Raw genomic sequence first — 23,926 nt, 5'->3', positions numbered from 1 at the left:
AGGCTCAAAATGGCCAGAAACAAAGACATTCTTCTGAGAAATGAAGACTATTCCATGCGAGAAATTGACAAGAAACTGAAGATCTCGTACAATGCTGTGTACTACTCCCTTCACAGAACAGCGCTAACTGTCTCTAACCAGAATAGAAAGAGGAGTGGGAGGCCCCGGTGCACAACTGAGCAAGAGGACAAGTACATTAGAGTGTCTAGTTTGAGAAAGAGACCCCTCACAAGTCCTCACCTGGCAGCTTCATTAAATAGTACCCGCAAAACACCAGTCTCAACGTCAACATTGAAGAGGCTACTCCGGGATGCTGGCCTTCTAGACAGAGATGCAAAGAAAAAGCCATATCTCAGACTGGCCAATAAAAAGAAAAGATTAAGATGGGCAAAAGAACACAGACGCTGGACAGAGGAACTCTGCCTAGAAGGCCAGCATTCTGGAGTCGCCTCTTCACTGTTGACATTGAGACTGGTGTTTTGCGGGTACTATTTAATGAAGCTGCCAGTTGAGGACTTGGGAGGCATCTGTTTCTCAAACTACTCAAACTACTTGTCGTGTTTTTTGTGGACCCCAGGAGAATGGCTGCTGCCCCGCAAAAGCTAATGGGTTTCCAAGTAAACAAATGAATTAATAACACCAGTTGTATCATAATATTAATTCATACTCTACTGATATTTAAATAATTAATCAGAAAAATTGAGGCAGTCAAATTAAGAACCAATTGTAAGCCAAGAAAAAATATACTGTTAGTGTGTATATGTGTGTGTGTGTTGTACGACACTCACCTGTCTCTGCTCCGTCGGGAGGGGAAGGCGGCGTTGCAGCCGGACACGGTGCACACGTGCATCTCTTTGAGGTGCACGTTCTTGTAGTGCAGTTTGACGCTGTAGGAGCTCTTGAAGCTCTTCTTGCACACGTAGCAGATCTTGGGGTCGTTGGAGTTGGGGCTGGTGCACAGTTCTCCCTCGGGGGAGTGCGAGGAGGGGAACTTGGGCGGGCTGGCGCCGTAGCTCATGGAGGAGATGAAGCTCTCGTGCAGGGCGGCCATGCTGGCGGCGGCGGCTGCGGCGGCCGCCATGCCCCCATTGTAGAGGCCGTACTGGCTCATGCAGAACATGTCATAGGTGGGGTCGTTGAGCTCCTCCTTAATCTTGATGGTGGGCTGGTGGGGCGAGGGTGAGGAGCGGCTCTTGGGGTCTTCCATCTCCTTCCTCAGCTGCGCCTCCTTATCTCTGGCCTCCTGGTCCTCCTGGTCCTTGTCCAGGTTGTTGCCTCCTCCCACTCTGGAGCTCATGGAGGAGTTGAGCCTCAGCCTCTGGTGCTGTTCCTCCACCTCCATCATCTCCTCGCGGTAGAACATCTTGGAATCCGAAGTCTCCGAATCGTTCTCAAAGTCTCTCTCGTGGTCCTGGTCCTCGGAGGTGAAGCTGTCCATGCAGCGGAGCTCACCGCCTGGGCCTCCTCTCTCGCCCCTGCCGCCCTCTCCTCCGGGTCCCTCTCCCCGGCAGTCATCCTGGTCGTGCCTCATCAGGTGTCCCCTCATCAGGCCTGGGCTCATCTCATCCTGGGAGGGGGACTGGTGCCCGCTGCCGCCGCTGTGGTGGCTGTTGTTGTTGTTCCCTCCGTTGCTGTTGTTGTTGTTGCGGTTTCCATTGATGTTGTGGTGGAGGTGGGAGGAGGGGTGGTGGTGGTGGTGATGGTGGTGGTGGTGACAGCTGTCGTCATCATCATCGTCTTTGTCCTCATCATACTCGTCTGCCACGTCAATCACCTCCTTCTCGATCTTCACCGGCATGCTGGACTTACGGGGCTTCTTCTTGGGGGTGGGGTCCGTGTTGGTGGCAGCAGCTGGATCCTGCTGGGGGATACTGGGGGTGGGCAGCCTGTGGTGGGACATTAGCCCACCTTCAGAGGACATATTGTGGGCGTTATGGGAGGCTGCGGCCGCAGGGGCAGCCAGGAGCTGATGCTGCTGGTCCATCAGAGAGCTGCTATTGGTGGTGGAGGGCAGGATGGGGCTGGTGGGCAGTGACACTGGAGGACTGACCAGGTGCTGTGGGGACAGCAGTGTGCGGTAGAAAGGGGGCACCGGCTGGATGGGCTGCACCGACTTCAGGGAGGGGAAGACCAGTGGGATCTGCAGGGGTGACTGGAGCATGGGGTCCAGGGGCGGGGTGGCGAAGCCCAGAGGCGGCTGTCTGGGGCTGCTCAGGGTGAAGCCGCTCTTGGCACTGGAGATGACGGGTGTGCCGGGGCCCGACCCACGGATGAGGTCCTTGTCGCGGTTGTTCCTCAGCATGGGCATGTGCAGGCGTGGGTTGGGGTTGGCGCTGTGGCGGTTGCGGCTGCGCAGCGAGCTGAACACCATGTTGCAGCCCTCGATAGTGCAGCGGTGCTTGATCTTGAGGTGCACGGCGTTGTAGTGGATCTTCAGCGTACCTTTGTCGTAGAAGGTCTTGCCGCACGAGTTGCAGCACACGCGGCCCTTGCGTGAGGTGGCTCCCATGCGGCGCATGCGGTGCATCTTGGAGGAGAAGGAGGAGTGGGTGATGCTCTTGGACTGCTCGCTCTTCACAAAGTGGTGGTGGGCCTGGTGGTCATTAAGGGAGTTGGACCTAGGCCGTGGGGTCCCGGGTTGCCCCTGGCCTTGCTGCTGCTGGCCTTGCTGCTGTTGTTCCGTCTGCTGCTGGGACGGCTGGCTGGAAGGAGTGGGAGAGATGGGTGATGCCCGGTTGATGGGCTCCTGTTTGGGCTCCATGGCGTTGTTCATGCCCCCCAGAGCTCCAATGCGGCTGGGGCTCTGACCGCTGCTGCGGAAAGGGCTGAGGGATACCTCAGACTCGCTGCTCTCCCCCGGCTCGCCCTGGTTGGGTAGGCTGGCATCGCGGTCCCGGTCGTGGAGGCCCCGGAGGCCCGACTGCTCCAGCGCCAGGCCATTGGGGGGCAGGCCCAGCATGGGGGCCGACACAGGGTTGATGTACTGGAACGGCAGCAGGAAGGCCAGACTGTTAGGAATGTTCTCAAAGTGGTGGATGCTGGACGGGCTGCTGGTCTCCATGTGGTTGAGGAGGCCTGGGCTTCGGCCGCGTCCCGTGCTGTTGCTCTCGATGAACGTCCGGATACCTGAGTCGGTCTTGGAGGAGGGCACGGTGACCGCCTGACCTTCCTTCTCCTGGATGGCCATCAGCTCCACGATGGACTTGGTCTCTCCGAAACGAAGGAACTGCTGCAGGGTGATGATCTCCTCTTCCCGAGACATAATGGACCAGCGGTCCAGCACCTTGCCCGCAGCATCCTAGAGGCGCAATGGAAAGACAAGAGAGAATAGACAAAACACACAAAAGTTATTGATTGTGCATAATCACTGTGGTCGAGAGGGAGCGAGGAGGAAGGGAGTAGGGAAGGGGTGTTGTTATCGGCTCATGAAGGCCCCTGAAGCGACGAGTAAAGATTGATAATAGAGCTCTGATAATAACCCTCCTCTTCCCTGTCCCTCTTTCTCTTCCTCATTTCTCTCCTTCCTTCTTTACATTTCATCAGCTATGCATACACAGTCATTAGGCACACAGCGAGAGGAACAGGCAGAGTTGAATAAAGTCTAAAAGCAAGCAAATGGAGACCGCTGGGGCCGGTGGGGCTGGTGGGCTATTAGTGGGTACCTGTGAATTCTAAGCATTTCTGGGGACGTTGATCTATTCGCTGTGAGACTGTTTAACAAAAACAGCCCGTGAAAGATGTGAACTCTCGCTGAGAGTCCCTCAGAACAGCGCACGGCACGCAGCTCCGCTATGTTTACTGCCGCGATGACAGCCGGGGAGAGAAAAGGCTGCTAAAAGAAAAAATGGATTAATTCGCGCGAGCCACTAATCGTAGCTTACTACTTGGCAGCCACTTTTCGTAGTTTACTCTTATCTCTGAGGGAATCTAATGAACAAAGTAAAATGGAGTTAGGAATATCAGTCTATGGGGGTTAAGTCAACTTGGACATTAAAATAAGAACACCCATGTTAATTTAAGTGCGTCTTTGGAGGTGACGCCGATCTGGCGTCACGTTCATTAAGAACAGACCTGGGGTCAGTCTTTACTGTGCTTTATGTTAATGAGGTTTACGGGATGCATATCTCCCATCAGATTCAAAACTAAATGAAGCAGGCATACTTTATCAGTGCGACCGTGTCAAGAGGAAAACGCATGTGCTTGCATTTACACTGCCTATGGAGAGAAGGCGGGAGGGAGCGGGAAATGTAATGAAGTAAATGTTGACAGGACATATTTTACATGGGCCTTGGTGTTTCCCAACCCTGTGCTTGTGGAGCCCTGTGGAAGCCTGGGAAACAGAATGATTCCGATGGGAGAGCTCTGAGCATTATTCCAAGAGGAGAACTTTCCTTGGCGGCCGTCTCTTTTGGAGATGGTGCTATTAACCACAGAAAAATAAAACGCCTCGAGTTTTGAACAAACATGCGCGTCAATTGCCAAACGTCGAGACATGGCAATGGATTCTGGGAAAGGAATCTTGGCAAGACCTGAACCTGAACTGAAGGGGTTTGCGGTCGGTCTCAGAGCTTTGATACACAGAATACTGACCCAGTTCTGTTGTCTACCACTCTGAACCCACTGGTTCTCTGACTGTGTGCTGGGAGGGTGGAACCCAGCAAATCACTAACAGAGATTGACACTTTCTGTCAACTAAACAACTTATTTGAATGACAGACTTTAACAGGTGTTAGTATGAGATTCAACATTAGTGCTAATAAATTATCTAGACATTTTATCCAAACTTAAGTCCCACATTGCTTGTTCACACGGGGGAAAAATGGGGCTGTGTGCACTACAGAGCTGCAACTTTGTGAACGGTGTGTGTGTGTGTGTGTGTGTGTGTGTGTGTGTGTGTTTATTATATGAGTGGTGGAGATAAACACTACAGTTTACTCTGCATGGTCCTGTGGGACCTCTGCAGCCCAGTCAAGTGTGACTTCAAGGGAACGACGTAGTGCAACCACAACAATTAGAAGCAACGCTAGGGTACTGTTCCCCGTTCACACCCCGCTCCTTCTCTCCTGCCTGGCAGAATCTATCAGAGATACAACACTGGAGTCTAAAAGGGTGCAAAAATACAACATCACAAAGCACAAAGGGCCTTAAAGGGAAAAACACGAGATAAATGTTTAACAAGACAGAGGGAGAGAGAGAATGGAAAAGGAAGTGTGTGTGTGTGTGTCTGCATGCGTGTGTGTGTGTGTGGGGGGGGTAGATAGAGAGTGGTTGCACATCATGCCCTTAGACATAGAAGCCAAATGAATCCTTGGGAGACGGAACATCAATAGTAACTGGGGTTATTTGTTGTTAAATATACATTAAAAAAACATTTTACACTTTCATTCTGTGTGTGTGAGTTTTTCGCCTGGAGGTATATGACTTTAAATTGTAGCCTGGGCACTATTATTTCATAGCTGCACGGCCATTGGGACATTTTTAAAAATGTATTTTACCTTTATTTAACTAGGCAAGTCAGTTAAGAACAATTTCATATTTACAATGACGGCCTACCGAGGAACAGTGGGTAAACTGCCTTGTTCAGGGGCAGAACAACAGATCTGTACCTTGTCAGCTCAGGGATTCGATCTTGCAACCTTTCAGTTACTAGTCCAATGCATTAACCACTAGGCTACGCTGCCGCCCCATGTGGATGTGGATGGATGCCCCACGGGGCATGTGGATTTCCATTGGATTCCATTGAAAAAAGTTCAATTAGAAAGTGTATAATTAGGCAGAAAGATAAGAAATGGAGAGAATTTCTCAGAAATAGTCACTCTGAAATGTACAACGGAAGTCATAGAATAAGGGTCACATACGTTAATACACTGACAAGTACACAACAGGCACGTACGCAGAAGGGACACAAACTAACCAAATGATTGGTGCAGAATGGAATAGCTATGACACATTCCAATATACGTGGTACTATTTTGGATCTGTTTACTGTTACAAAGTGACATTAATGAAATACAATACAGCAACTTTTGTCAGAGGTAGGTTAAGGATTAGAAGATGCCCAATAAAAAGGTAGACCTACACTGCGCAGATTAATGAACAATAAATGTTCCTCACTTACCCTAACCCCCGAGGAGAGAGTCAGCCATCGCTGTTTCAAAGGTTCAAAGGTCACGCCATCACTTGGCAGTCCTGGTCCCCTTAAAAACCCACCACACGCAATTTATCCTTGTGCTTTTCAGAACACTGTCCGGACCCAGACAAGTATGGCTTATGTTCTTATCATATTCTTCCCTCCCATCCCTTCATCCCTGCTTGTTGTTCAATCACGATACAGGTCAGTACTACGGCTATGGAGAGAGAGAGAGAGAGAGAGAGAGAGAGGCCGTACTGCAGTGGGGGCTAGGAAAACACACACGGCCCAGCCTCCGTCCACTGTTCTGCTCCGCTCCAGATGCTCCTGGAGCACAGACAACAGGGGCTTAGGCCACGGAAGGAGAGAGAGACTGGAGACAGAGCGAGGGGACAGACAGACAGACAGACAGACAGACAGACAGACAGGGAGACAGGGAGACAGGGAGATGGGGAGAGAAAGACAGACAGGAAGAGAGAGAGAGTGAGGGAGAAACTCAAGCTAGCATTTACTGAACCCCACACCAACCAGAGTGAACAGTATGAGAGGAGAAGCTTGACTACAGTTCCTGGTCCAGGGGGAAACCTCATGTGCTTTTTATTTCACTAACTGCTCATTATTATTCGGCCATTTTATAACCCCTCTCTGTTTACGCTATGTAATACTATATTTTGCAATAATGTGTTTTATGGTAACACTATCAAAGTACAGACCACAAGAGCTGGGCAACAAAAAATACGAAATAAATATTAACAGATAATAAAACATAACATATTCGACAATGAACAAGAACATGTTTCATTGCATATTTCAGTCAAAGCAATGCTATTTGATGGTATCATGACTGGGCTTCATGTCTTTTGTATACAAAAACAACTCTTTAGCACTTTTATGTAAATAGACTTCAACTGCGAGACTCGATCTACGTTCAAACACAAAGATATGCAATGATAACCCCACTTGTAAATCAAACGCCGCTTGTTAATTGAATGCTAACTTCCTAGAAGATGAGAAATTATGTCTAACACCACAATAGCTAGTGTGTGTGTGTGTGTGTGTGTGTGTGTGTGTGTGTGTGTGTGTGTGTGTGTGTGTGTGTGTGTGTGTGTGTGTGTGTGTGTGTGTGTGTGTGTGTGTGTGTGTGTGTGTGTGTGTGTGTGTGTGTGTGTGTGTATATATATATATACACACTGTGTACATATCATATCTCAGAGCCTGGGTGATAGAAATTCCGAGACAGCTCATGTACATATTTGCACACAAACACAAAGTCCCTGTAGTGTTAACCACCTCTTGCAGCCCACTCTGCATTAGCGCATTAGTCTAGCGACGCCGCCGCAGCGTGAGTAACAAATGTGCCATTAGAAGCACTTTTTACAAGGAGGCACTCATCTCCCAATTAGCCTAATGTTGGCCCTCTCGTTCCCATGTATTTTCCAGCACTGCCCCCTCCACCCCTCCATCCATCCCCAAGTAATACCTCATTAATCCCTCGCCCCGTTCCTCCTCCCTCCAGAGGTATGACAGATCACCCTGTCACTACACATCCCAGAGTCCTTTAAACAATGCGGATAAACCTCAGTTTGTGAGGTTAATGACAATTAAACAATAATTACAGCAGAGATGCGGTGGTAGGATACACACTTAATCTAGCGGACGGCCCCTCTACCCCCTCTACATTATTAGTTTATCCACCGTGTCCGTGTCATTCGGAATTAATCCGCCCGACGACGGCTGTGTTTATTTATCTTGCAGCCGGTTGGCTCGCTAGCGGCGTTCCCCGGTAATGTTTACTAGTGGAGGTGCCCGGGTGTTGTCGGGGGCGCCCGGCCCAGCAACCTGCCTGGTTAAATTATGGCTGACAGGAGAAGATGAACAAATGATGGCCTTATTATGGGGCCGGGGTAACGCTGTCAGATTAAAACAAAACAGGCAATTATACAATTAGCTGTAGCGCTAGTATTAACAGGCTGCGCTGAGAGAGAGAGAAGCTGGAAGGATTTACATAGTGGACTAAAAGGAAAGAACATACACATACTTTTCACTAATCATCACCTATCATAACCAATGACCCAGTCTATTTGGCAGGGAATGGAGAGAGATCCCACACTCCTCACGCAAGGCAAACAAAGCTAATATCAACCATTAATATCCTATGTGCTGTTAGCTGTACAGTCGTCAGTCGTGTTCTGGGGTTTGTGGAATAGGGGATCTGTGACCCAGATAGAACTAAAGATGACATAATGGGGGTTATCAGGCTTTCTAGGCTTTATGATAATGCCATTCAATAGACACATACATTATATACAGTAAGTGCATCTTGGCCCTAATAGATGTAGGCTACAATGCGTAGGCTGGCTACGCTTGAGGCAGATTCACCAAGGGCAGAGCGATGCAACCAGCAACCACAAGGCTGTATGTATCACCCTATCACCGCGAAGGAGACTACTGGCTGGCCGTGGCGTTGGAGTTGAACCCTGGGAACCACATTGATCCACCAATCAGCTTGCAGTGCCGCGTTCCCCCAGAAGACACCAGGGAATCCCCTATTGATCCCCCTCGGCCGCTCTCTCATCCCCAACGTGAAAAAGAAACTGCCTCTATCCCCACGCTCGCCACTTCAAGGGAGGTTAAGCACGAGGTCTTGAACCTTGTGGCTTCCCTCCTCCATGTTCTGTTTCTCTCCCTCCCTTTCGCCCATTCTTTTTTTGTCTTTCTATCGCTCCATGAATAATGTATTTGGGTAGTGGTGGTGGCGAGAGGGGTGCCATGGGGGATGGGGTTCACAAAAGCTCAGTGCCTGGAGCCATCATATCAGAGGGCTAGGGCTCTCTCCAGCCCCTGCTCCGCTCCCATTGGCTCTCTGGTGGCAAGGTTGGAGGTTATTGGTTGAACAACCAGCACCACTTCCTGCATGGTGATGATGCGTCACGGGGAGTGGGTCGACCCAGACGTGGCCGGAGGACATTTGTAAGGAACCGGTAGTCTGCGATCACGCTTAGCTAACACCATCTTCTCATTTAAACTGAATGTTTTGTGTGTGAGAGAACGCTTTTGTGTGTGGCGAACGCTTTACATTATTTTCCGCATTATCCTGCAGAATTATATCTGATTGGTAAAAGGGCATTTTTAAATGTTTACTTCCAATTGAAATGATACAGTAGGGCTATTAGATAATGGTGTCATGTATTACAACAAGAAACTGACACTGTCTTAGAGGAAACCATCAGAAACAGTCTGTCAGAAAGCAGAGAGAGAGAGAGAGAGAGAGAGAGAGGACTCACTCGTTTCAACAGGGAGATGGAAGAAGATCAACTACAGAGAGAGAGAGGGGGGAGAGGGAGAGAGAGGGGGGGAGAGAGGACTCACTCGTTTCAACAGGGAGATGGAAGAAGATCAACTACAGAGAGAGAGAGGGGGGAGAGGGAGAGAGAGGGGGGGGGAGAGAGGACTCACTCGTTTCAACAGGGAGATGGAAGAAGATCAACTACAGAGAGAGAGAGGGGGGAGAGGGGAGAGAGAGGGGGGGAGAGAGAGGGAGAGCGAGAGAGAGAGAGAGAGAGGGGCGAGGGGGAGAGAGAGGGAGAGGGGCGAGGGAGAGAGGGAGAGAGAGAGCGAGAGAGCGAGTGGGGGTGTGGGGGGGGGGGGGTGATCTTAAAGGACTCATGATGACCCCCTGAGGGGAGTGAGATTCACCCAGCCCAGGCCTGGAGAATCATCCTGTTTTCCATATAACATCCCAGCCGCCCCTTAAAAGACACCCTGACGTCTAAACCAGGTGGGATTCAATAAAAGTCTACACATGGCCCTTCTGCTGCGGCACGTTCATCATTCTTATTAGAACTTGGGAGAGGGAGGCAGATCAGATATGGAATCCGGGTTGATGCCTTTTCCGTTATTCAATTAAACCCAGGCATTGCAGGTCGTGGTCAATATGATGCTCATCAGTGCCAGAGACTCCTTCAGAGCCAGAATGACTGGGGTCTGCTCTCTCTGCAGTGTGAGTGAATGTGACTGCTTTTTCACTGAGAACCAGACACCGTGATCAAGCAATTCAAGCAGACTAGCCCAGAGATACCCTGGCCCTGCCTCCATGCCTGGTTGCTCTCCAACCTGATTTAACTCTAGGCTTTGGTAAAATATTCATGACGACGTGTCGGTTGTTGCTTAGGGCGCTAATCGAGTGGAGTGAAATTTATAGTGGTGGTTGCATGCAGGACAGATAGGGTGAGTCACTCTCTGGCACTCCTTGACATCCAAGTGGCCCAGGGCAAGCTGTTCCCCCTCTTTTTCCCAGGGTCTCTCTCTTTCTGCCCCTAAAGAGTGTCTGGTAACCTCTGGTTGTTTTAAAGCTGTCCCATCCGCAACCCTTCAAAGGGAAGGAGGATGGTCCTTTGGCCACAGCCCAGCAGAGGTGCAGATGGGGCGGCACATGGAAGCCATTTCGGGGGCCTCTGCGCCGCAGTGGAGCAGAAAAAAAATCTTTGGAGCGGCCCAGGCTTCAGATCACATCAGAACCTTTCATGATGCGCCCGCAGCAGTTAAATCTTAGCACCGTCTGGCCGGGCTTGGACTGATCTATTGATTTCGCTGTCTCTTTTCACAAGGCATCCAAGCTAACATTTTGGCTAGCTAGCCCCGCTGTGCTAAGCAGCCGTATCCTCAGTCTACAGTGTAAAACACAGCGGACCCAGAACGCACCCAGGGGGGACTCCTCTGAGAAGTGAGAGAGCAATAAATGAGAGAAAAGAGAGGAGGGAGCGAAAAGAGGGAAGGAGGGAGCGCCTGATGGTTCACATTAATTGAGGATGATTCGTGTGATGTGCAGCGTTTGGACGCGGCCAGGCCGGTCTGTCCTGGGCCTGGGAGACAGATGTGGGGGCTGCTGTTCCTCCTCCAGGGGCTGAAAGGAGCAGTGAGGCGGCTGAGAAATGGCCTGTCTGTCCAGGGGGGTGGAGGGAAGGGGCTGCTTTGGTGTGATGTCCTCCTTTTCTCTCCCTCATATCACATCTCCTTTGTCTTGATTACTATTTTGGCAAGGACCACGGGAGGAAAGGTGCATTAACATGTGCTCACCATTTGCTCCTTGGCTCTGCTCGTTGGCTTACAGTATGTTTCTGTTGTATTCTGATGTATGTATGTGTTGTTTCTGTTCTCCCTCAGTGTAATACCTGTCCCCCCCTCTAACAGCCATTATCCTTAAGCAGTTGACGGAGAGAAACAAATCTGATCTGTTTGAAGATTAGCCCTGCTGGAGCGAGGACAAGTAAAACATTGATACTTGATATTTGTTGCGTTTTCTACCTAATATGGACTAATGACACTTGAGAATGAGGTTCCAACCTTCACTAATCATCAACTTAATCTCATAGTCTGTGTCTGCCCATATTTTACAACAGAGAAAGCCGAGGTGTAATGAATTATAATTTAATACAATTCTTCAAAGCCAATAAACATCAACTCCTACTTCTTGCCATTTATGTAAAAATGCACCAATATGATTTCTTATTCCATTCTTACCTGTGATGAACCACAACTAATTTAATACACAGATAACCAATTCCCTACACAGTGCTCATTGTAAACTGAAATAACTGAGCACGAGACTGACTGATAAAAATAGACAAAAACACACAGAATGTACTGACTCCTATCTGCACCTGGTGATTTTCCAGTGTCTCCCATCATCATCCTGCAGGAGTAGTGGTGTCTATAACACACCATTAGGGGAGCTCTCTGCCTACTGTGTTTTTACTAGGCTAGCATGCAGCAGAGAGAGAGGAGAGAATAAGCTAATGGACTCTTTACTTAATGTGATTAGAGCCATTATTGACATGCTGCCAGGAAGATGCAAGACCATTAACTCAACCCCCACCACTCCTCCACCCCCCTGGTTCCACGGCAGCTCTGTACCCTATTTCTCTGCCTGCTTTCACACACAGGGGCCCCTAGACGGGGGGGTATGGGGTCCCCAGAGAAGTACTGCACATGTTTTTGTCGTTGTTACTGGGAGTCATTGTAGCGTCTCGCAAAATTCCACCACGCTTTACAGCACAGTACACGGGCTTATCAGAGCACACTGGGCCCCCGGCAACAAGACATGCATGTAGAAGTAGTGCTGTACATCTGGCTGTTCACTCTAATCCACTTGAAATGACAGAGCAATAACAAGCTGTAAACATGACTGGTCCATCAGGAACAATAGATCAGATGGACGGGGGAAATCTAATTGTTGCTGTTTGCTTTGAAATGACTAACATGAACAGGATTCTGTTCAAGTGTCCACGAGGAAAGTTAAAGGTATACTTAAGTAGGAAATTGTCAGCACACTGGCCCCCCTGTTTCAAATTACAATGGTTCAGCCGCTCTGGTTTTAAATGGCCTCATTGGGATTGTTGTTTGGCATGTGGGTCGGCCCATTCATCTTTGAAGAGGTGGGTGGCACTGTTGCTGCAGTGTGATTTACACTACCCAACCTGAGTGCCAGAACACATCTATCCCTGTGGCACAGCAGTTCACATAGCCAGCGGCGCCTGGAGAATGTGTGTGTGTGTGTGTGTGTGTGTGTGTGTGTGTGTGTGTGTGTGTGTGTGTGTGTGTGTGTGTGTGTGTGTGTGTGTGTGTGTGTGTGTGTGTGTGTGTGTGTGTGGTGTGTGTGTGTGTGTGTGTGTGTGTGTGTGTGTGTGTGTGTGTGTGTGGGGCACAAGTATCTGTTAGTAAGCATTTGGGCCACAATGTGTGTTAGTGTACATACTTGGCGTGTGTGTGTGTGGGTCTCGCAGGGCCCCGTTCCAGGTCCCTGGGCCTGTCTACTGTCATAAGTACCATAGTGGTGATTTACTTACTGCAAAAATAAACATCATCACCATGTTCCCCAGCCTCTCTGCACTGTAACGTATACATGTAGAAACGCTATAGACCATCAAAACACACAAGACCCCCAAAACATTTTGTTTTGCCATTTGCCTGTGTGTGAGGACATGTAATACACTAGATGAATAGCTTTAGTTTTGGACTCTTCAAATGAAACCCAAGTGTCTTTGAAAGGTAGAGAGAAAAGAAAGACTGGAATGTATCAGGACGCTGATAGAGGAAAACAAAGGTTTTAGAAGGCCGGGGGACGTCAGGCGTGGGGAGCTGGAGATTGTGGAGCCCTTGTAGACCTGTGTGTGTATGTGTGTGTTTGAGCCATCCATGCACACACACATCTGGTCTGCAACACTCTGTCCATTTCACTGGACCTTTCTGACTTTCATTGTTCCTCACAGTCTACTAAACCCTCTTCTCCCCGGAGAGCCACTAGCTTCACCATTCCTCCTTCGTTCCCTCGTTCATTCCCTCGCGCTACAATATGTGAAATGACAGGCTGCTATAATACACAGGTTGGTGGTGTGCGTTCCACTCTCTGTGGTTTTCAAGGACTACCTGAAATACTTCAAATGTTCTCCTTTCCCAAACTCCTACATGTGTTTTTATGGCAGATGACATGTAGTCCACCTTAGCTCCATTGCCTTAGCTCTCCTACCCTAGTCTACTCCGGTAGAACTACAGATCCCAGTGGGTCAGAGCTGCAAAACGAAAGCTGTCATTTTGGTTCAATTGGGAGCCCTGAGAGGGTCATACAGGCCTTTAACAAGTTCATTGTTTCTTTTATTGTTGGGAGGCAGGAACCCAAACCCCTGTGATTCCTGGCAGGACCAGAGACGTGACGAGAGGACTGTCAGCTCCCCATAACCAGCCGTGTAACTTCCTTTAATAAATGTCAACTCCGTGACCCTCTTCCAATCACGGGGCTGCACGGTGGGCGGCGGCCACACAATGTCTGGGGCTGGCCCTGTGACACGGGAGGAAGTGGCGAGGGAGACAGTGTTTGTTCAGAGGGACACATGGGACCACCTGGAGACCAGGTTCCAGGACCAAGGGAGGAAAACATAACCTCCAGAGGTGGTGTGTGTGTGTGTGTGTGTGTGTGTGTGTGTGTGTGTGTGTGTGTGTGTGTGTGTGTGTGTGTGTGTGTGTGTGTGTCTGTGTGGGGCAATGCGTGCCTGTTAATCAGAGACATAAGCATTTTCATATCAATAAATCCAATATGAACACACATGTACCGGTATGTAAGTGTGTGTAAGTACATGTATGTGTGTGTAACTACACGTCTGTGAGTGACTGTGTGTAATGTAATACTATCCCCCATTGTTTGGGTCTGTCTCGTCTGGCGGTGCTGTGTAGTTCAGTGGAGGGACTATCGATCCCTGGCCCTGTGGTCTAAGGGTTCCTGTCAGTAAACTCATTGAGCCGGGGCACCCTCTGTTCCCCCCCTCTGCCCCCACATAGCTACAAGCTAAACAGCCATCACAGAAACTCAATACGGCCAGACAAGTCCTGCTAGCCAGTAGCTTCCCTCCCGCTAGGTCCCGCGAGGCTAACGCTAAGTCAATTCAGACGTGTAGCATCTCACACCAGTCTGAACCTGTTGTTGCCAGGGCTAGCGTGTTAGCGCTAATATGTCTCTCCATACAAATTACAAGCCGGGGGAAGAGGGACCAGATGCAATAAATATGGATTAGCTAATGTCCAGGTCCTCTCAGGTCTGTCGGGGTGGCTAGTGTTAGTGTTAGCGATAGCCGCTAAAGGAACGTGTCTGTCTGCGGCTTAGAGGTGGCGGGGGAGAGGGGAAGTGAAGCCTCACGGGAGCTCCTGGTGAGTTCTGGGAAATGAACTCCCTACTTCCTTTAAATATACTGTGTAATGTAAATGGGAAGAGGAGGAGAGAGAGGGAGAGGAGGGTGGATATCATTTAGAAAACAACTAGTGGATAACGGAAGAGAGGATGAGGTGGTGTTTTTTATCTGAATATTGATCAGCCGGAGGGTTGGTGGGGTTATGGGTCAAATGTCGTGCTGCTCACTTTGTCTGAGTTGTGTGTTATTGATTCTATTACGGTGGGATGGCTGGTCTGTGTGTACGGCAGGACCCTGACAGAGGGAGTGGGATGGGAGCACAGCTTAGGATGAAAGGAGAGGTGGAGGGATGGAGGGAGAGGTGGAGGGATGGAGGGAGAGGTGAGGATGAGGTCAAGAGGGGCGGGGCAACGTTACCACTATAACGTCCATATATTGATCTAGCTTGTTCACAAATCAGCTTTCCTACCTTCTGGTATCTGCCTAGGTATTTTAGTTATTCAAGGGAATGTCTGTAAACTCATCTCCTCCTAATGTAAATTCATTCAAACTCAATACAGGTCAATGAAAATATAGCCAAGAATGTATCTCACTTTTTCTTTTCTTTGTTACTTTGTTTTGGTGATTTTACCAAGAGCTTAGCTTGATTTAGGAGGTTTTAGTAGCGGTGCTATAGAGAACATATGGTTGGATTCTAGCCGGGAATCACACCGTGTCAACGCCTCACAGCCCAAATGAATCATCTGGGAATCTGTGTATGTGTCATGACACATTTGGTACGTGTATGAACTCTATTGGAGTCAGTAGTCGTGTGGAGTCATAGGCCCTCACTGGATACATGGCGGGGAGCCCATTGGCTGAGGTACCAAGCACTCTTTGTCCCTTACTGGCACCCTTAGCTCATGTCTGACTGCCACTTTTAGCTTTCCTGTCATGGAAGCCAAAGACAAAATACCAATTGACCTTAAATGGATAATAAAGTTTTTTGGAACATGACGTGATTGGCTAGCTAAGTGGTACTGAGTTGATTTGACAACTTGTCTGGGGCCAGTGGAGGTAAATGAGGGCTTAGTGACAGTAAGCTATTTTAATCGCTGATCTAAGGACAGTTTGTATATACTCCTACAGATGAGGAGGGACTACTGTGTGCAGGTGGTTGACTTTGGAGAAAAGTACAAGGTTTGGAGAGATAAAAAAAAAATCCTCAGTCAGTCATTCACACACACACACACACACACACACACACACACACACACACACACACACACACACACACACACACACACACACACACACACACACACACACACACACACACACACACACACACACACACACACACACACACACACAGGGTATGTTGGGCCAGGTCTGGCTATGTGTGTGCCGTTGGCAGTCCCTCTGGGCAGATGTGGGGTGTGTGCCAGGGGCGTGCAGTGAGAGAGGGCCAGTGTGCCCCTGGCACAGCCTGCTAGCTGCTTTGAAGTGGAGGGGCAGTGAGACGTACAGCGCCGTGAGAGAGGGCCAGTGTGCCCCTGGCACAGCCTGCTAGCTGCTTTGAAGTGGAGGGGCAGTGAGACGTACAGCGCCGGGGCCATGTAATCCCTTTAAACACCATGGAGAAATACAAGGACTCCTCTCTGTCTTTCTGACTGTGCGAATGACTGACTCTCTGTCTGTGTGTCTGTCTGACTCAAAAGGCTCTGAAGGCCAGCTGGTGTGTCCACAGGTACAAGCATATGGGAGCCGGTGCTAAATGTGACGCCACACAGACTGCATTCCTCCTGGCCCAGCTCTCTCTCTCTCTCACACATAGATGTGCAGGCACACACACGCATGCATGCACGCTAGGACGCTCACACACACACACACACACACACACACACACACACACACACACACACACACACACACACACACACACACACACACACACACACACACACACACACACACACACACACACACACACACACACACACACACACACACACACACACACACACACACACTCTCATCTCCCCAAACACCTCAACCCTTGCCAACACATAAACACAAACATATAGACTTGTTTGGCGTGTGAACGGTACTAGGCAAACAAAGCTGCTTGGCTCTGGTTTCTCCCTAAATGCTATATTTCTCTCCTACACGTCCTATATGGGATGTCTTGAGTTCTAAACAACCATGAGAGAGAGTTTGGTTCTGGGTCTGGTGGTCATTACAGCTTGGCAGGTTTACCTGGGAGGAAAACATTCCTGCTCTACAATCTCGGTGTGTGTGTGCGTGTGTGTCTCGAGTCTGTTCATGTGACCTCACGATATGGTCACAGAGCAGAGACAAACATGTCGAAGATATATGGAAATATACTGTATACTGGTCTATAATACCTTTTACATTGACCCTTGATATGAGCATACAATTGGCTACATATGTTTTTTATCTGTCAATACTAATGTACTTGAGAATTGCATAAAAACCACAGGACTGAATCCATGTAAGTTGAATCTTTCAAGCCAAAATAGTATTGGAAAGTGACCTCAGGCTCATTGTCAAAGCATGATGTATTTTTATGCATGTGTGGTTTAGGTTTATCCTCATCACTATCCCATTACATATTTCTATAATATCTAGATTATATCATATAGAAACACATAATCACACATATTTACTTGACAAATTGTCTAATGACCCATCTGACTCTTCCCTTGACCGTGCTAGCTGGTTCCTAACACATTCAAGTAGATCTCTGTCACACTGCTGGAATTATTTATGACCACAGATCCCATGGCTGGGTCAACCACAGATCCCATGGCTGGGTCAACCACAGATCCCATGGCTGGGTCAACCCCAGATCCCATGGCTGGGTCAACCACAGATCCCATGGCTGGGTCAACCACAGATCCCATGGCTGGGTCAACCACAGATCCCATGGCTGGGTCAACCCCAGATCCCATGGCTGGGTCAACCACAGATCCCATGGCTGGGTCAACCACAGATCCCATGGCTGGGTCAACCCCAGATCCCATGGCTGGGTCAACCCCAGATCCCATGGCTGGGTCAACCACAGATCCCATGGCTGGGTCAACCACAGATCCCATCCACCCAACAGTCTAACCGGCACCGTCAACTAATCATTCTACTCCCTGCTCTGTGGGGGGGGGGGAGAGAAAAAGATGGAGTCACTGAAGCACACGGTGGTGGAAAGGAGAGGGAGGGAGGAGTGGGGGGGGGGGCTAAAGTGAAAAGTCATGCCAAGGTGCAGAGGGGGCCTCTACAGTCCACGGGGAACGATGGCTACATCTACGAATAGTACTCAAGTGCTATTAAACACTCCTCCTTTCTCTCATTCCATCCCTCCATCCCCCCCTCCCTCCTTCTCTCTCTACTAACTCCCCAGGTCCGGGCCAGGTACAAATGGCTATTTGCTGTACAACTCCCACAACATGTTTGTGTCTGCTAGCACAAGGCCCTAACAGCGTGTAAAACACAAAGAGTCAGAGAGAAAGAGAGAGGGGCCTTTTCTCTATTCACAAATGTCCCCCCGGAACACAAAAGCTTTCTGAATGGAGAATGGAGATGTCAAAGTGCTATTAGGACGGCCGTGCTGAAAGAGAAGCGCAGACAAGAGTCTCCCCTGTCAATAGAACCTTAATGCGCCAAGGAGCTCCGGAAGAGCCATTGTGTGTGTTTGTGTGTGTGTGTGTTTGTGTGTCGTTTTAGCATGGTGAACGTAGAGTATGGACACTGTTTCGCTCACACTCACATGCCCACACATCGACATAAACACACCTCACACACACACAGACTCATCACTTTTTAAAGACACATTCAAAGTGAATAGATGATCCACTGCAGAGTCCTAACTTTGGTCAAAACAGAGAAGCAGATTTTAAACTGCAGCCTTCAGATAAATCTACCTTCCAATCACAACACAACATTCCATAAACTGCAACAAAGAATCATCTTTAAATAATAGGAAGTAGCTGCTGAGGCAAGACACAATTTATTTTATTTTATTACAGATTTTTTTGTCTCACATTCCCTTCTTATGATGTCGTGGTGAGAGTACGGCTAAATTAAGAAGTAGGCATTAAAAGGGGGTGGTAATGGACTGTCTCCATTAAAGGGATGATCATGGTTGTGTGATGGTTGTGTCAGTCTTGCTAGCTGTTAGCTGTCGCCTGCTGGGCCTCTCCTGGCGGATGCTAACATGTCTGAACTGAACAACAGTAGACATACAGTAGACAAGGCTTTCATTCTCTCTCACACCTATAGCAAGCTGTCTGTCAGCATCACAGTGTGTGTGTGTGTGTGTGTGTGTGTGTGTGTGTGTGTGTGTGTGTGTGTGTGTGTGTGTGTGTGTGTGTGTGTGTGTGTGTGTGTGTGTGTGTGTGTGTGTGTGTGTGTGTGTGTGTGTGTGTGTGTGTGTAGACAGACCTATTTCTCTCCTCTAATTAGTGGAAGGGAGTCCTAGGGGCAATCAGTGTTCGGGGTAAATGAGAGCTGGAGCAGAAAGGAGAGGCAGAACAGGGAGGGGTGCGTTGGTAACCCTCGTTGGTAACACTCGTACCCCTCTCATCATGCTGTCACCCTAAAGGGGCTTTACCCTAGCAGCGGCTCTCTGTAGCGCTGTGACAGATCACACACTCACACGTGTCGAGTCTCTCTCTCTCTCCCTCCCTCAAAGAGAGGCTCACTCACTCCTCTTTCACTGTAACAAAAAGAAAGAAGACAGAAGCTCTGGCAAGATGCACCGTCTCCTCTCCTCCTTTTCCCTCCTCCTCTCTATCACCCAGATGTGACAGCAAGACGCAGGCCTGATTCTGACGCGCGGGAAAAGGAAGTGCGCAGCGGTGAGAGAGAGAGTGCTCGGGGCGAGAGAGGGAAAGCCTGCAATGTAATGTCGATATATTTCTCTTTTTGGTTTTGTTTTGTCTTTCATACCATGTCATGTGTCTTCTCAGTCAGATTGAGACTGGTCTACTACTATTGCTTTAATGTATAGTTATTCTCATTAATGTTGTTGTTGTAGTTGCTGTTAATAGTAATCCCATTTCCACTACTATTAGTATTGATGCCTTATTGCTGTTGGTCTATGTTTTGTTATATGTCGACTTTGACAATGTAAGTCATTTAACTTGCCATGTCAATAAAGTCTACTGAATTGAATTGAAAGAGGGATGGAGAGAGAAAGAGAGAGGCCCCGGCATCTGTCGGCTCTCATTTGGTGTGCAGCAGCGCTGTCGGGAGAAACACAGACCCTTCCAGATGTCCCCACGACTTGCCGATGAAGTGGCGAGATGAGCAGCGTTGACTACTGTACAAGACGCTATCTTCACCCCTTCACTTGTCACCCCCCCAACACACACTACCCCGGCCAACAAACCTGAGATGCACACTCCTTATCTGGCCCAGCTGACGTATAGGGCTGTCATCATGTTACACACAGAGACATAAACGCAGGCGCTCACACACACACACACACACACACACACACACACACACACACACACACACACACACACACACACACACACACACACACACACACACACACACACACACACACACACACACCACACACACACACACACACCACACACACACACACACACACACACACACACACACACACACACACACACACAGCCCTGTCATGTTACTGGTGTTCACTGTCGAGAAATGAATTATGGGGAACAGGCAGGTGGAGATGTCCAAACCCTCCTTCAATCCCTTTCTTCCTTCCTTTCTCTCTCTCCACCTCTCCCTGTCTTGCCCTTCCAGTACCTGCCCGGCTCCATGATCTCCTCTCTCCTCTTTCCTGTCCTCTCTCCTGTCCTCTCAGTGGCTGGGGTGACCTGGGGCGGACACAGGGAAATGGATCCAGTATGGTGGCTAATTTACCTGTCACTCCCATCAGCCCTCACTGGACTGACGGGGCCACTCACTCCACGTCAGGAGAGGGTGAGGAGGGGGTGGGGGCTACTGCATTATTAATGAAGGCAGTGCCATTGAAGACATTTATACGCTACAGCAACACTAAACCACTGGCGCCTCACCTTGGATCACAAACACAAGCCATGATGATTTAGATAGGCAAGCGCAGGGCACATTAGCAGTACAGCTAAAGTCACATGACACCAGTGGTGGATAGCCTCAACCTCAATACACTTTGTCAAGCGCATAGGCAGGGTGATTTCATTTAGTGTGTTGAGTTCACACACTTTATCAAAGCATATCTTTTTTGTTTTACTGGAAACATAATTGTATTTGTAATAAATGTTTCACTGCCTTTGATTTGTTTTTCATTATTGCTCGCCAATGCCAAATCATTACAACTTGTAAAACATTATGAGGGCAGGCATCAAAACACACTTCCAGTCTCTCTCGCTCTGTCGCTCTCTCGCTCTCTCTCAGGGCAGCCACGTTATGTCTGTGGTGCGTTTATCCTCTCTACAGCGCTCCATGGTAGATCCAATGGAGGAGAGTTATGGGAGATATTGATGGGATGTAAGAACATGTCTTCCTGTATTTAGCTAATGATGTAATAGAATGAAATACAACATGAATATGAAAGGGATTATCAGTGTGTGAACCCATTGAATTGAGAAGGACATTTGATGTTACATTTGATTCAGGGTTTTGATCATTTCAGTCAGTTGATTGATACAGACATGTCAGCACTCAGAACCTTTTTCTGCCTTTATTGTCCTGTGAAGTAAATGACATGATCCTTGACATCTGATCATAGGATAGAAACCCCCTCCATGTAATCTCTCTCTCTCTCTCAATGCAGTGGGGTCAGCAGTGAGGTGAGAGGTGTCAATCATATCACGACTACAACAAAGGCTTAAGAAAAGCAGAGATTAAAAACACAGACCTATTTCCATCCTGCCCTGCCTATCCAAAGTCTTCGAAAGCCAAGTTAATAAACAGATCACTGACCATTTCGAATCCCACCATACCTTCTCCGCTGTGCAATCCGGTTTCCGAGCCGGTCACGGGTGCACCTCAGCCACGCTCAAGGTACTAAATGATATCATAACCGCCATCGATAAAAGGCAGTACTGTGCAGCCGTCTTCATCGACCTGGCCAAGGCTTTCGACTCTGTCAATCACCGTATTCTTATCGGCAGACTCAATAGCCTTAGTTTTTCTAACGACTGCCTCGCCTGGTTCACCAACTACTTTGCAGACAGAGTTCAGTGTGTCAAATCGGAGGGCCTGTTTTCCGGACCTCTGGCAGTCTCTATGGGGGTACCACAGGGTTCAATTCTCGGGCCGACTCTTTTCTCTGTATATATCAATGATGTCGCTCTTGCTGCGGGTGATTCCTTGATCCACCTCTATGCAGACGACACCATTCTGTATACTTCTGGCCCTTCCTTGGACACTGTGTTAACTAACCTCCAGACGAGCTTCAATGCTATACAACACTCCTTCCGTGGCCTCCAACTGCTCTTAAATGCAAGTAAAACCAAATTCATGCTTTTCAACCGTTCGCTGCCCGTACCTGCCCGCCCGACTAGCATCACCACCCTGGACGGTTCCAACTTAGAATATGTGGACAACTACAAATACCTAGGTGTCTGGCTGGACTGTAAACTCTCCTTCCAGACTCATATTAAACATCTCCAATCCAAAATCAAATCTAGAATCGGCTTTCTATTTTGCAACAAAGCCTCCTTCACTCACGCCGCCAAACTTAGCCTAGTAAAACAGACTATCCTACCGATCCTCGACTTCGGCGATGTCATCTACAAAATAGCTTCCAATACTCTACTCAGCAAACTGGATGCAGTCTATCACAGTGCCATCCGTTTTGTTACCAAATCACCTTATACCACCCACCACTGCGACCTGTATGCTCTCGTCGGCTGGCCCTCGCTACATATTCGTCGCCAGACCCACTGGCTCCAGGTCATCTATAAGACTATGCTAGGTAAAGCTCTGCCTTATCTCAGCTCCCTGGTCACGATAACAACACCCACCCGTAGCACACGTTCCAGCAGGTATATCTCACTGATCATCCCCAAAGCCAACACCTCATTTGGCCGCCTTTCCTTCCAGTTCTCTGCTGCCAGTGACTGGAACGAATTGCAAAAATCGCTGAAGTTGGAGACTTTTATTTCACTCACCAACTTTAAACATCAGCTATCTGAGCTGCTAACTGATCGCTGCAGCTGTACATAGCCCATCTGTACATTGCCCACCCAATCTACCTACCTCATCCCCTTTATTTACTTTTCTGCTCTTTTTGCACACCAGTATCTCTACTTGCACATCTTCATATGCTCATTTATCACTCCAGTGTTAATCTGCTAAATTGTAATTATTCGCTCCTATGGCCTATTTATTGCCTACCTCCTCATGCCTTTTGCACACACTGTATATAGACTTTCTTTTTTCTACTGTGTCATTGACTTGTTTATTGTGTTATTGGCTTGTTTGTTTACTCCATGTGTAACTCTGTGTTGTTGTCTGTGTCACACTGCTTTGCTTTATCTTGGCCAGGTCGCAGTTGTAAATGAGAACTTGTTCTCAACTTGCCTACCTGGTTAAATAAAGGTGAAATAAAAAAAACATTTTAAAACACAGAGAAAAGAGACGGAGGAGAGAAGAGAGGTAACGGTGTTCACCGCTCCAGATTTACTGTCCATTAGACAACGCTCCCTAAACCTGCCGTATAAATTTCCACCACCGTGTCACATTCGTCTCTACTGTTTCCAAGTCCGTTGGACCGGCCGACCCAGAGGACGTGTTTCTGTCCAGAGAGATGGACTCCCAGACAGGCACGCACACACACACACACACACACTCAGTATGGAAGTATTAAGCCCTGGTCTTTTGTTTTTAGTTATTTAATCTATCTTTTCTTTTTTTGTGTAAGACTTGGACATGGTTAGGGGAATGGGTGGGGGGCTGCTCAGGCTTTTTGATGTCACCGCTCACCGCCGCACCAGGAGGAATAACAGTAAATCAAGGTGTAATGTGGGCTTATGAGTGGGCTGAGGCCTGGGATGTGGATGGGGGCCAAATGGGCTCTCAAGGGGGGCTAACTGGAGGCCTCCCATTTGGGCTGGGGACCAGGGGCCTGGGGATGGGGCCAGGGAAACTC

General features: G+C 48.7%; 1 protein-coding gene across 5 annotated transcripts in view; it reads right to left on the bottom strand.

Moving 5' to 3' along the window:
- LOC106595273 (zinc finger protein basonuclin-2) overlaps window positions 1-23,926 on the bottom strand; it is a 586,672-nt gene that overhangs the window by 15,828 nt on the left and 546,918 nt on the right. For all 5 annotated transcript variants that reach the window (XM_082978466.1, XM_082978465.1, XM_082978469.1 and 2 more), the window contains one exon: window positions 789-3,298. In XM_082978466.1, coding sequence (XP_082834592.1) covers window positions 789-3,298 — 2,510 coding nt within the window. The remainder of the gene's footprint in view (window positions 1-788; window positions 3,299-23,926) is intronic.

Source organism: Salmo salar, chromosome 08 (assembly GCF_965601325.2).
Source record: "Salmo salar chromosome 08, fSalSal1, whole genome shotgun sequence".
Lineage (NCBI taxonomy): Eukaryota > Metazoa > Chordata > Actinopteri > Salmoniformes > Salmonidae > Salmo > Salmo salar.
This window is presented reverse-complemented; position numbering and strand designations above follow the sequence as displayed.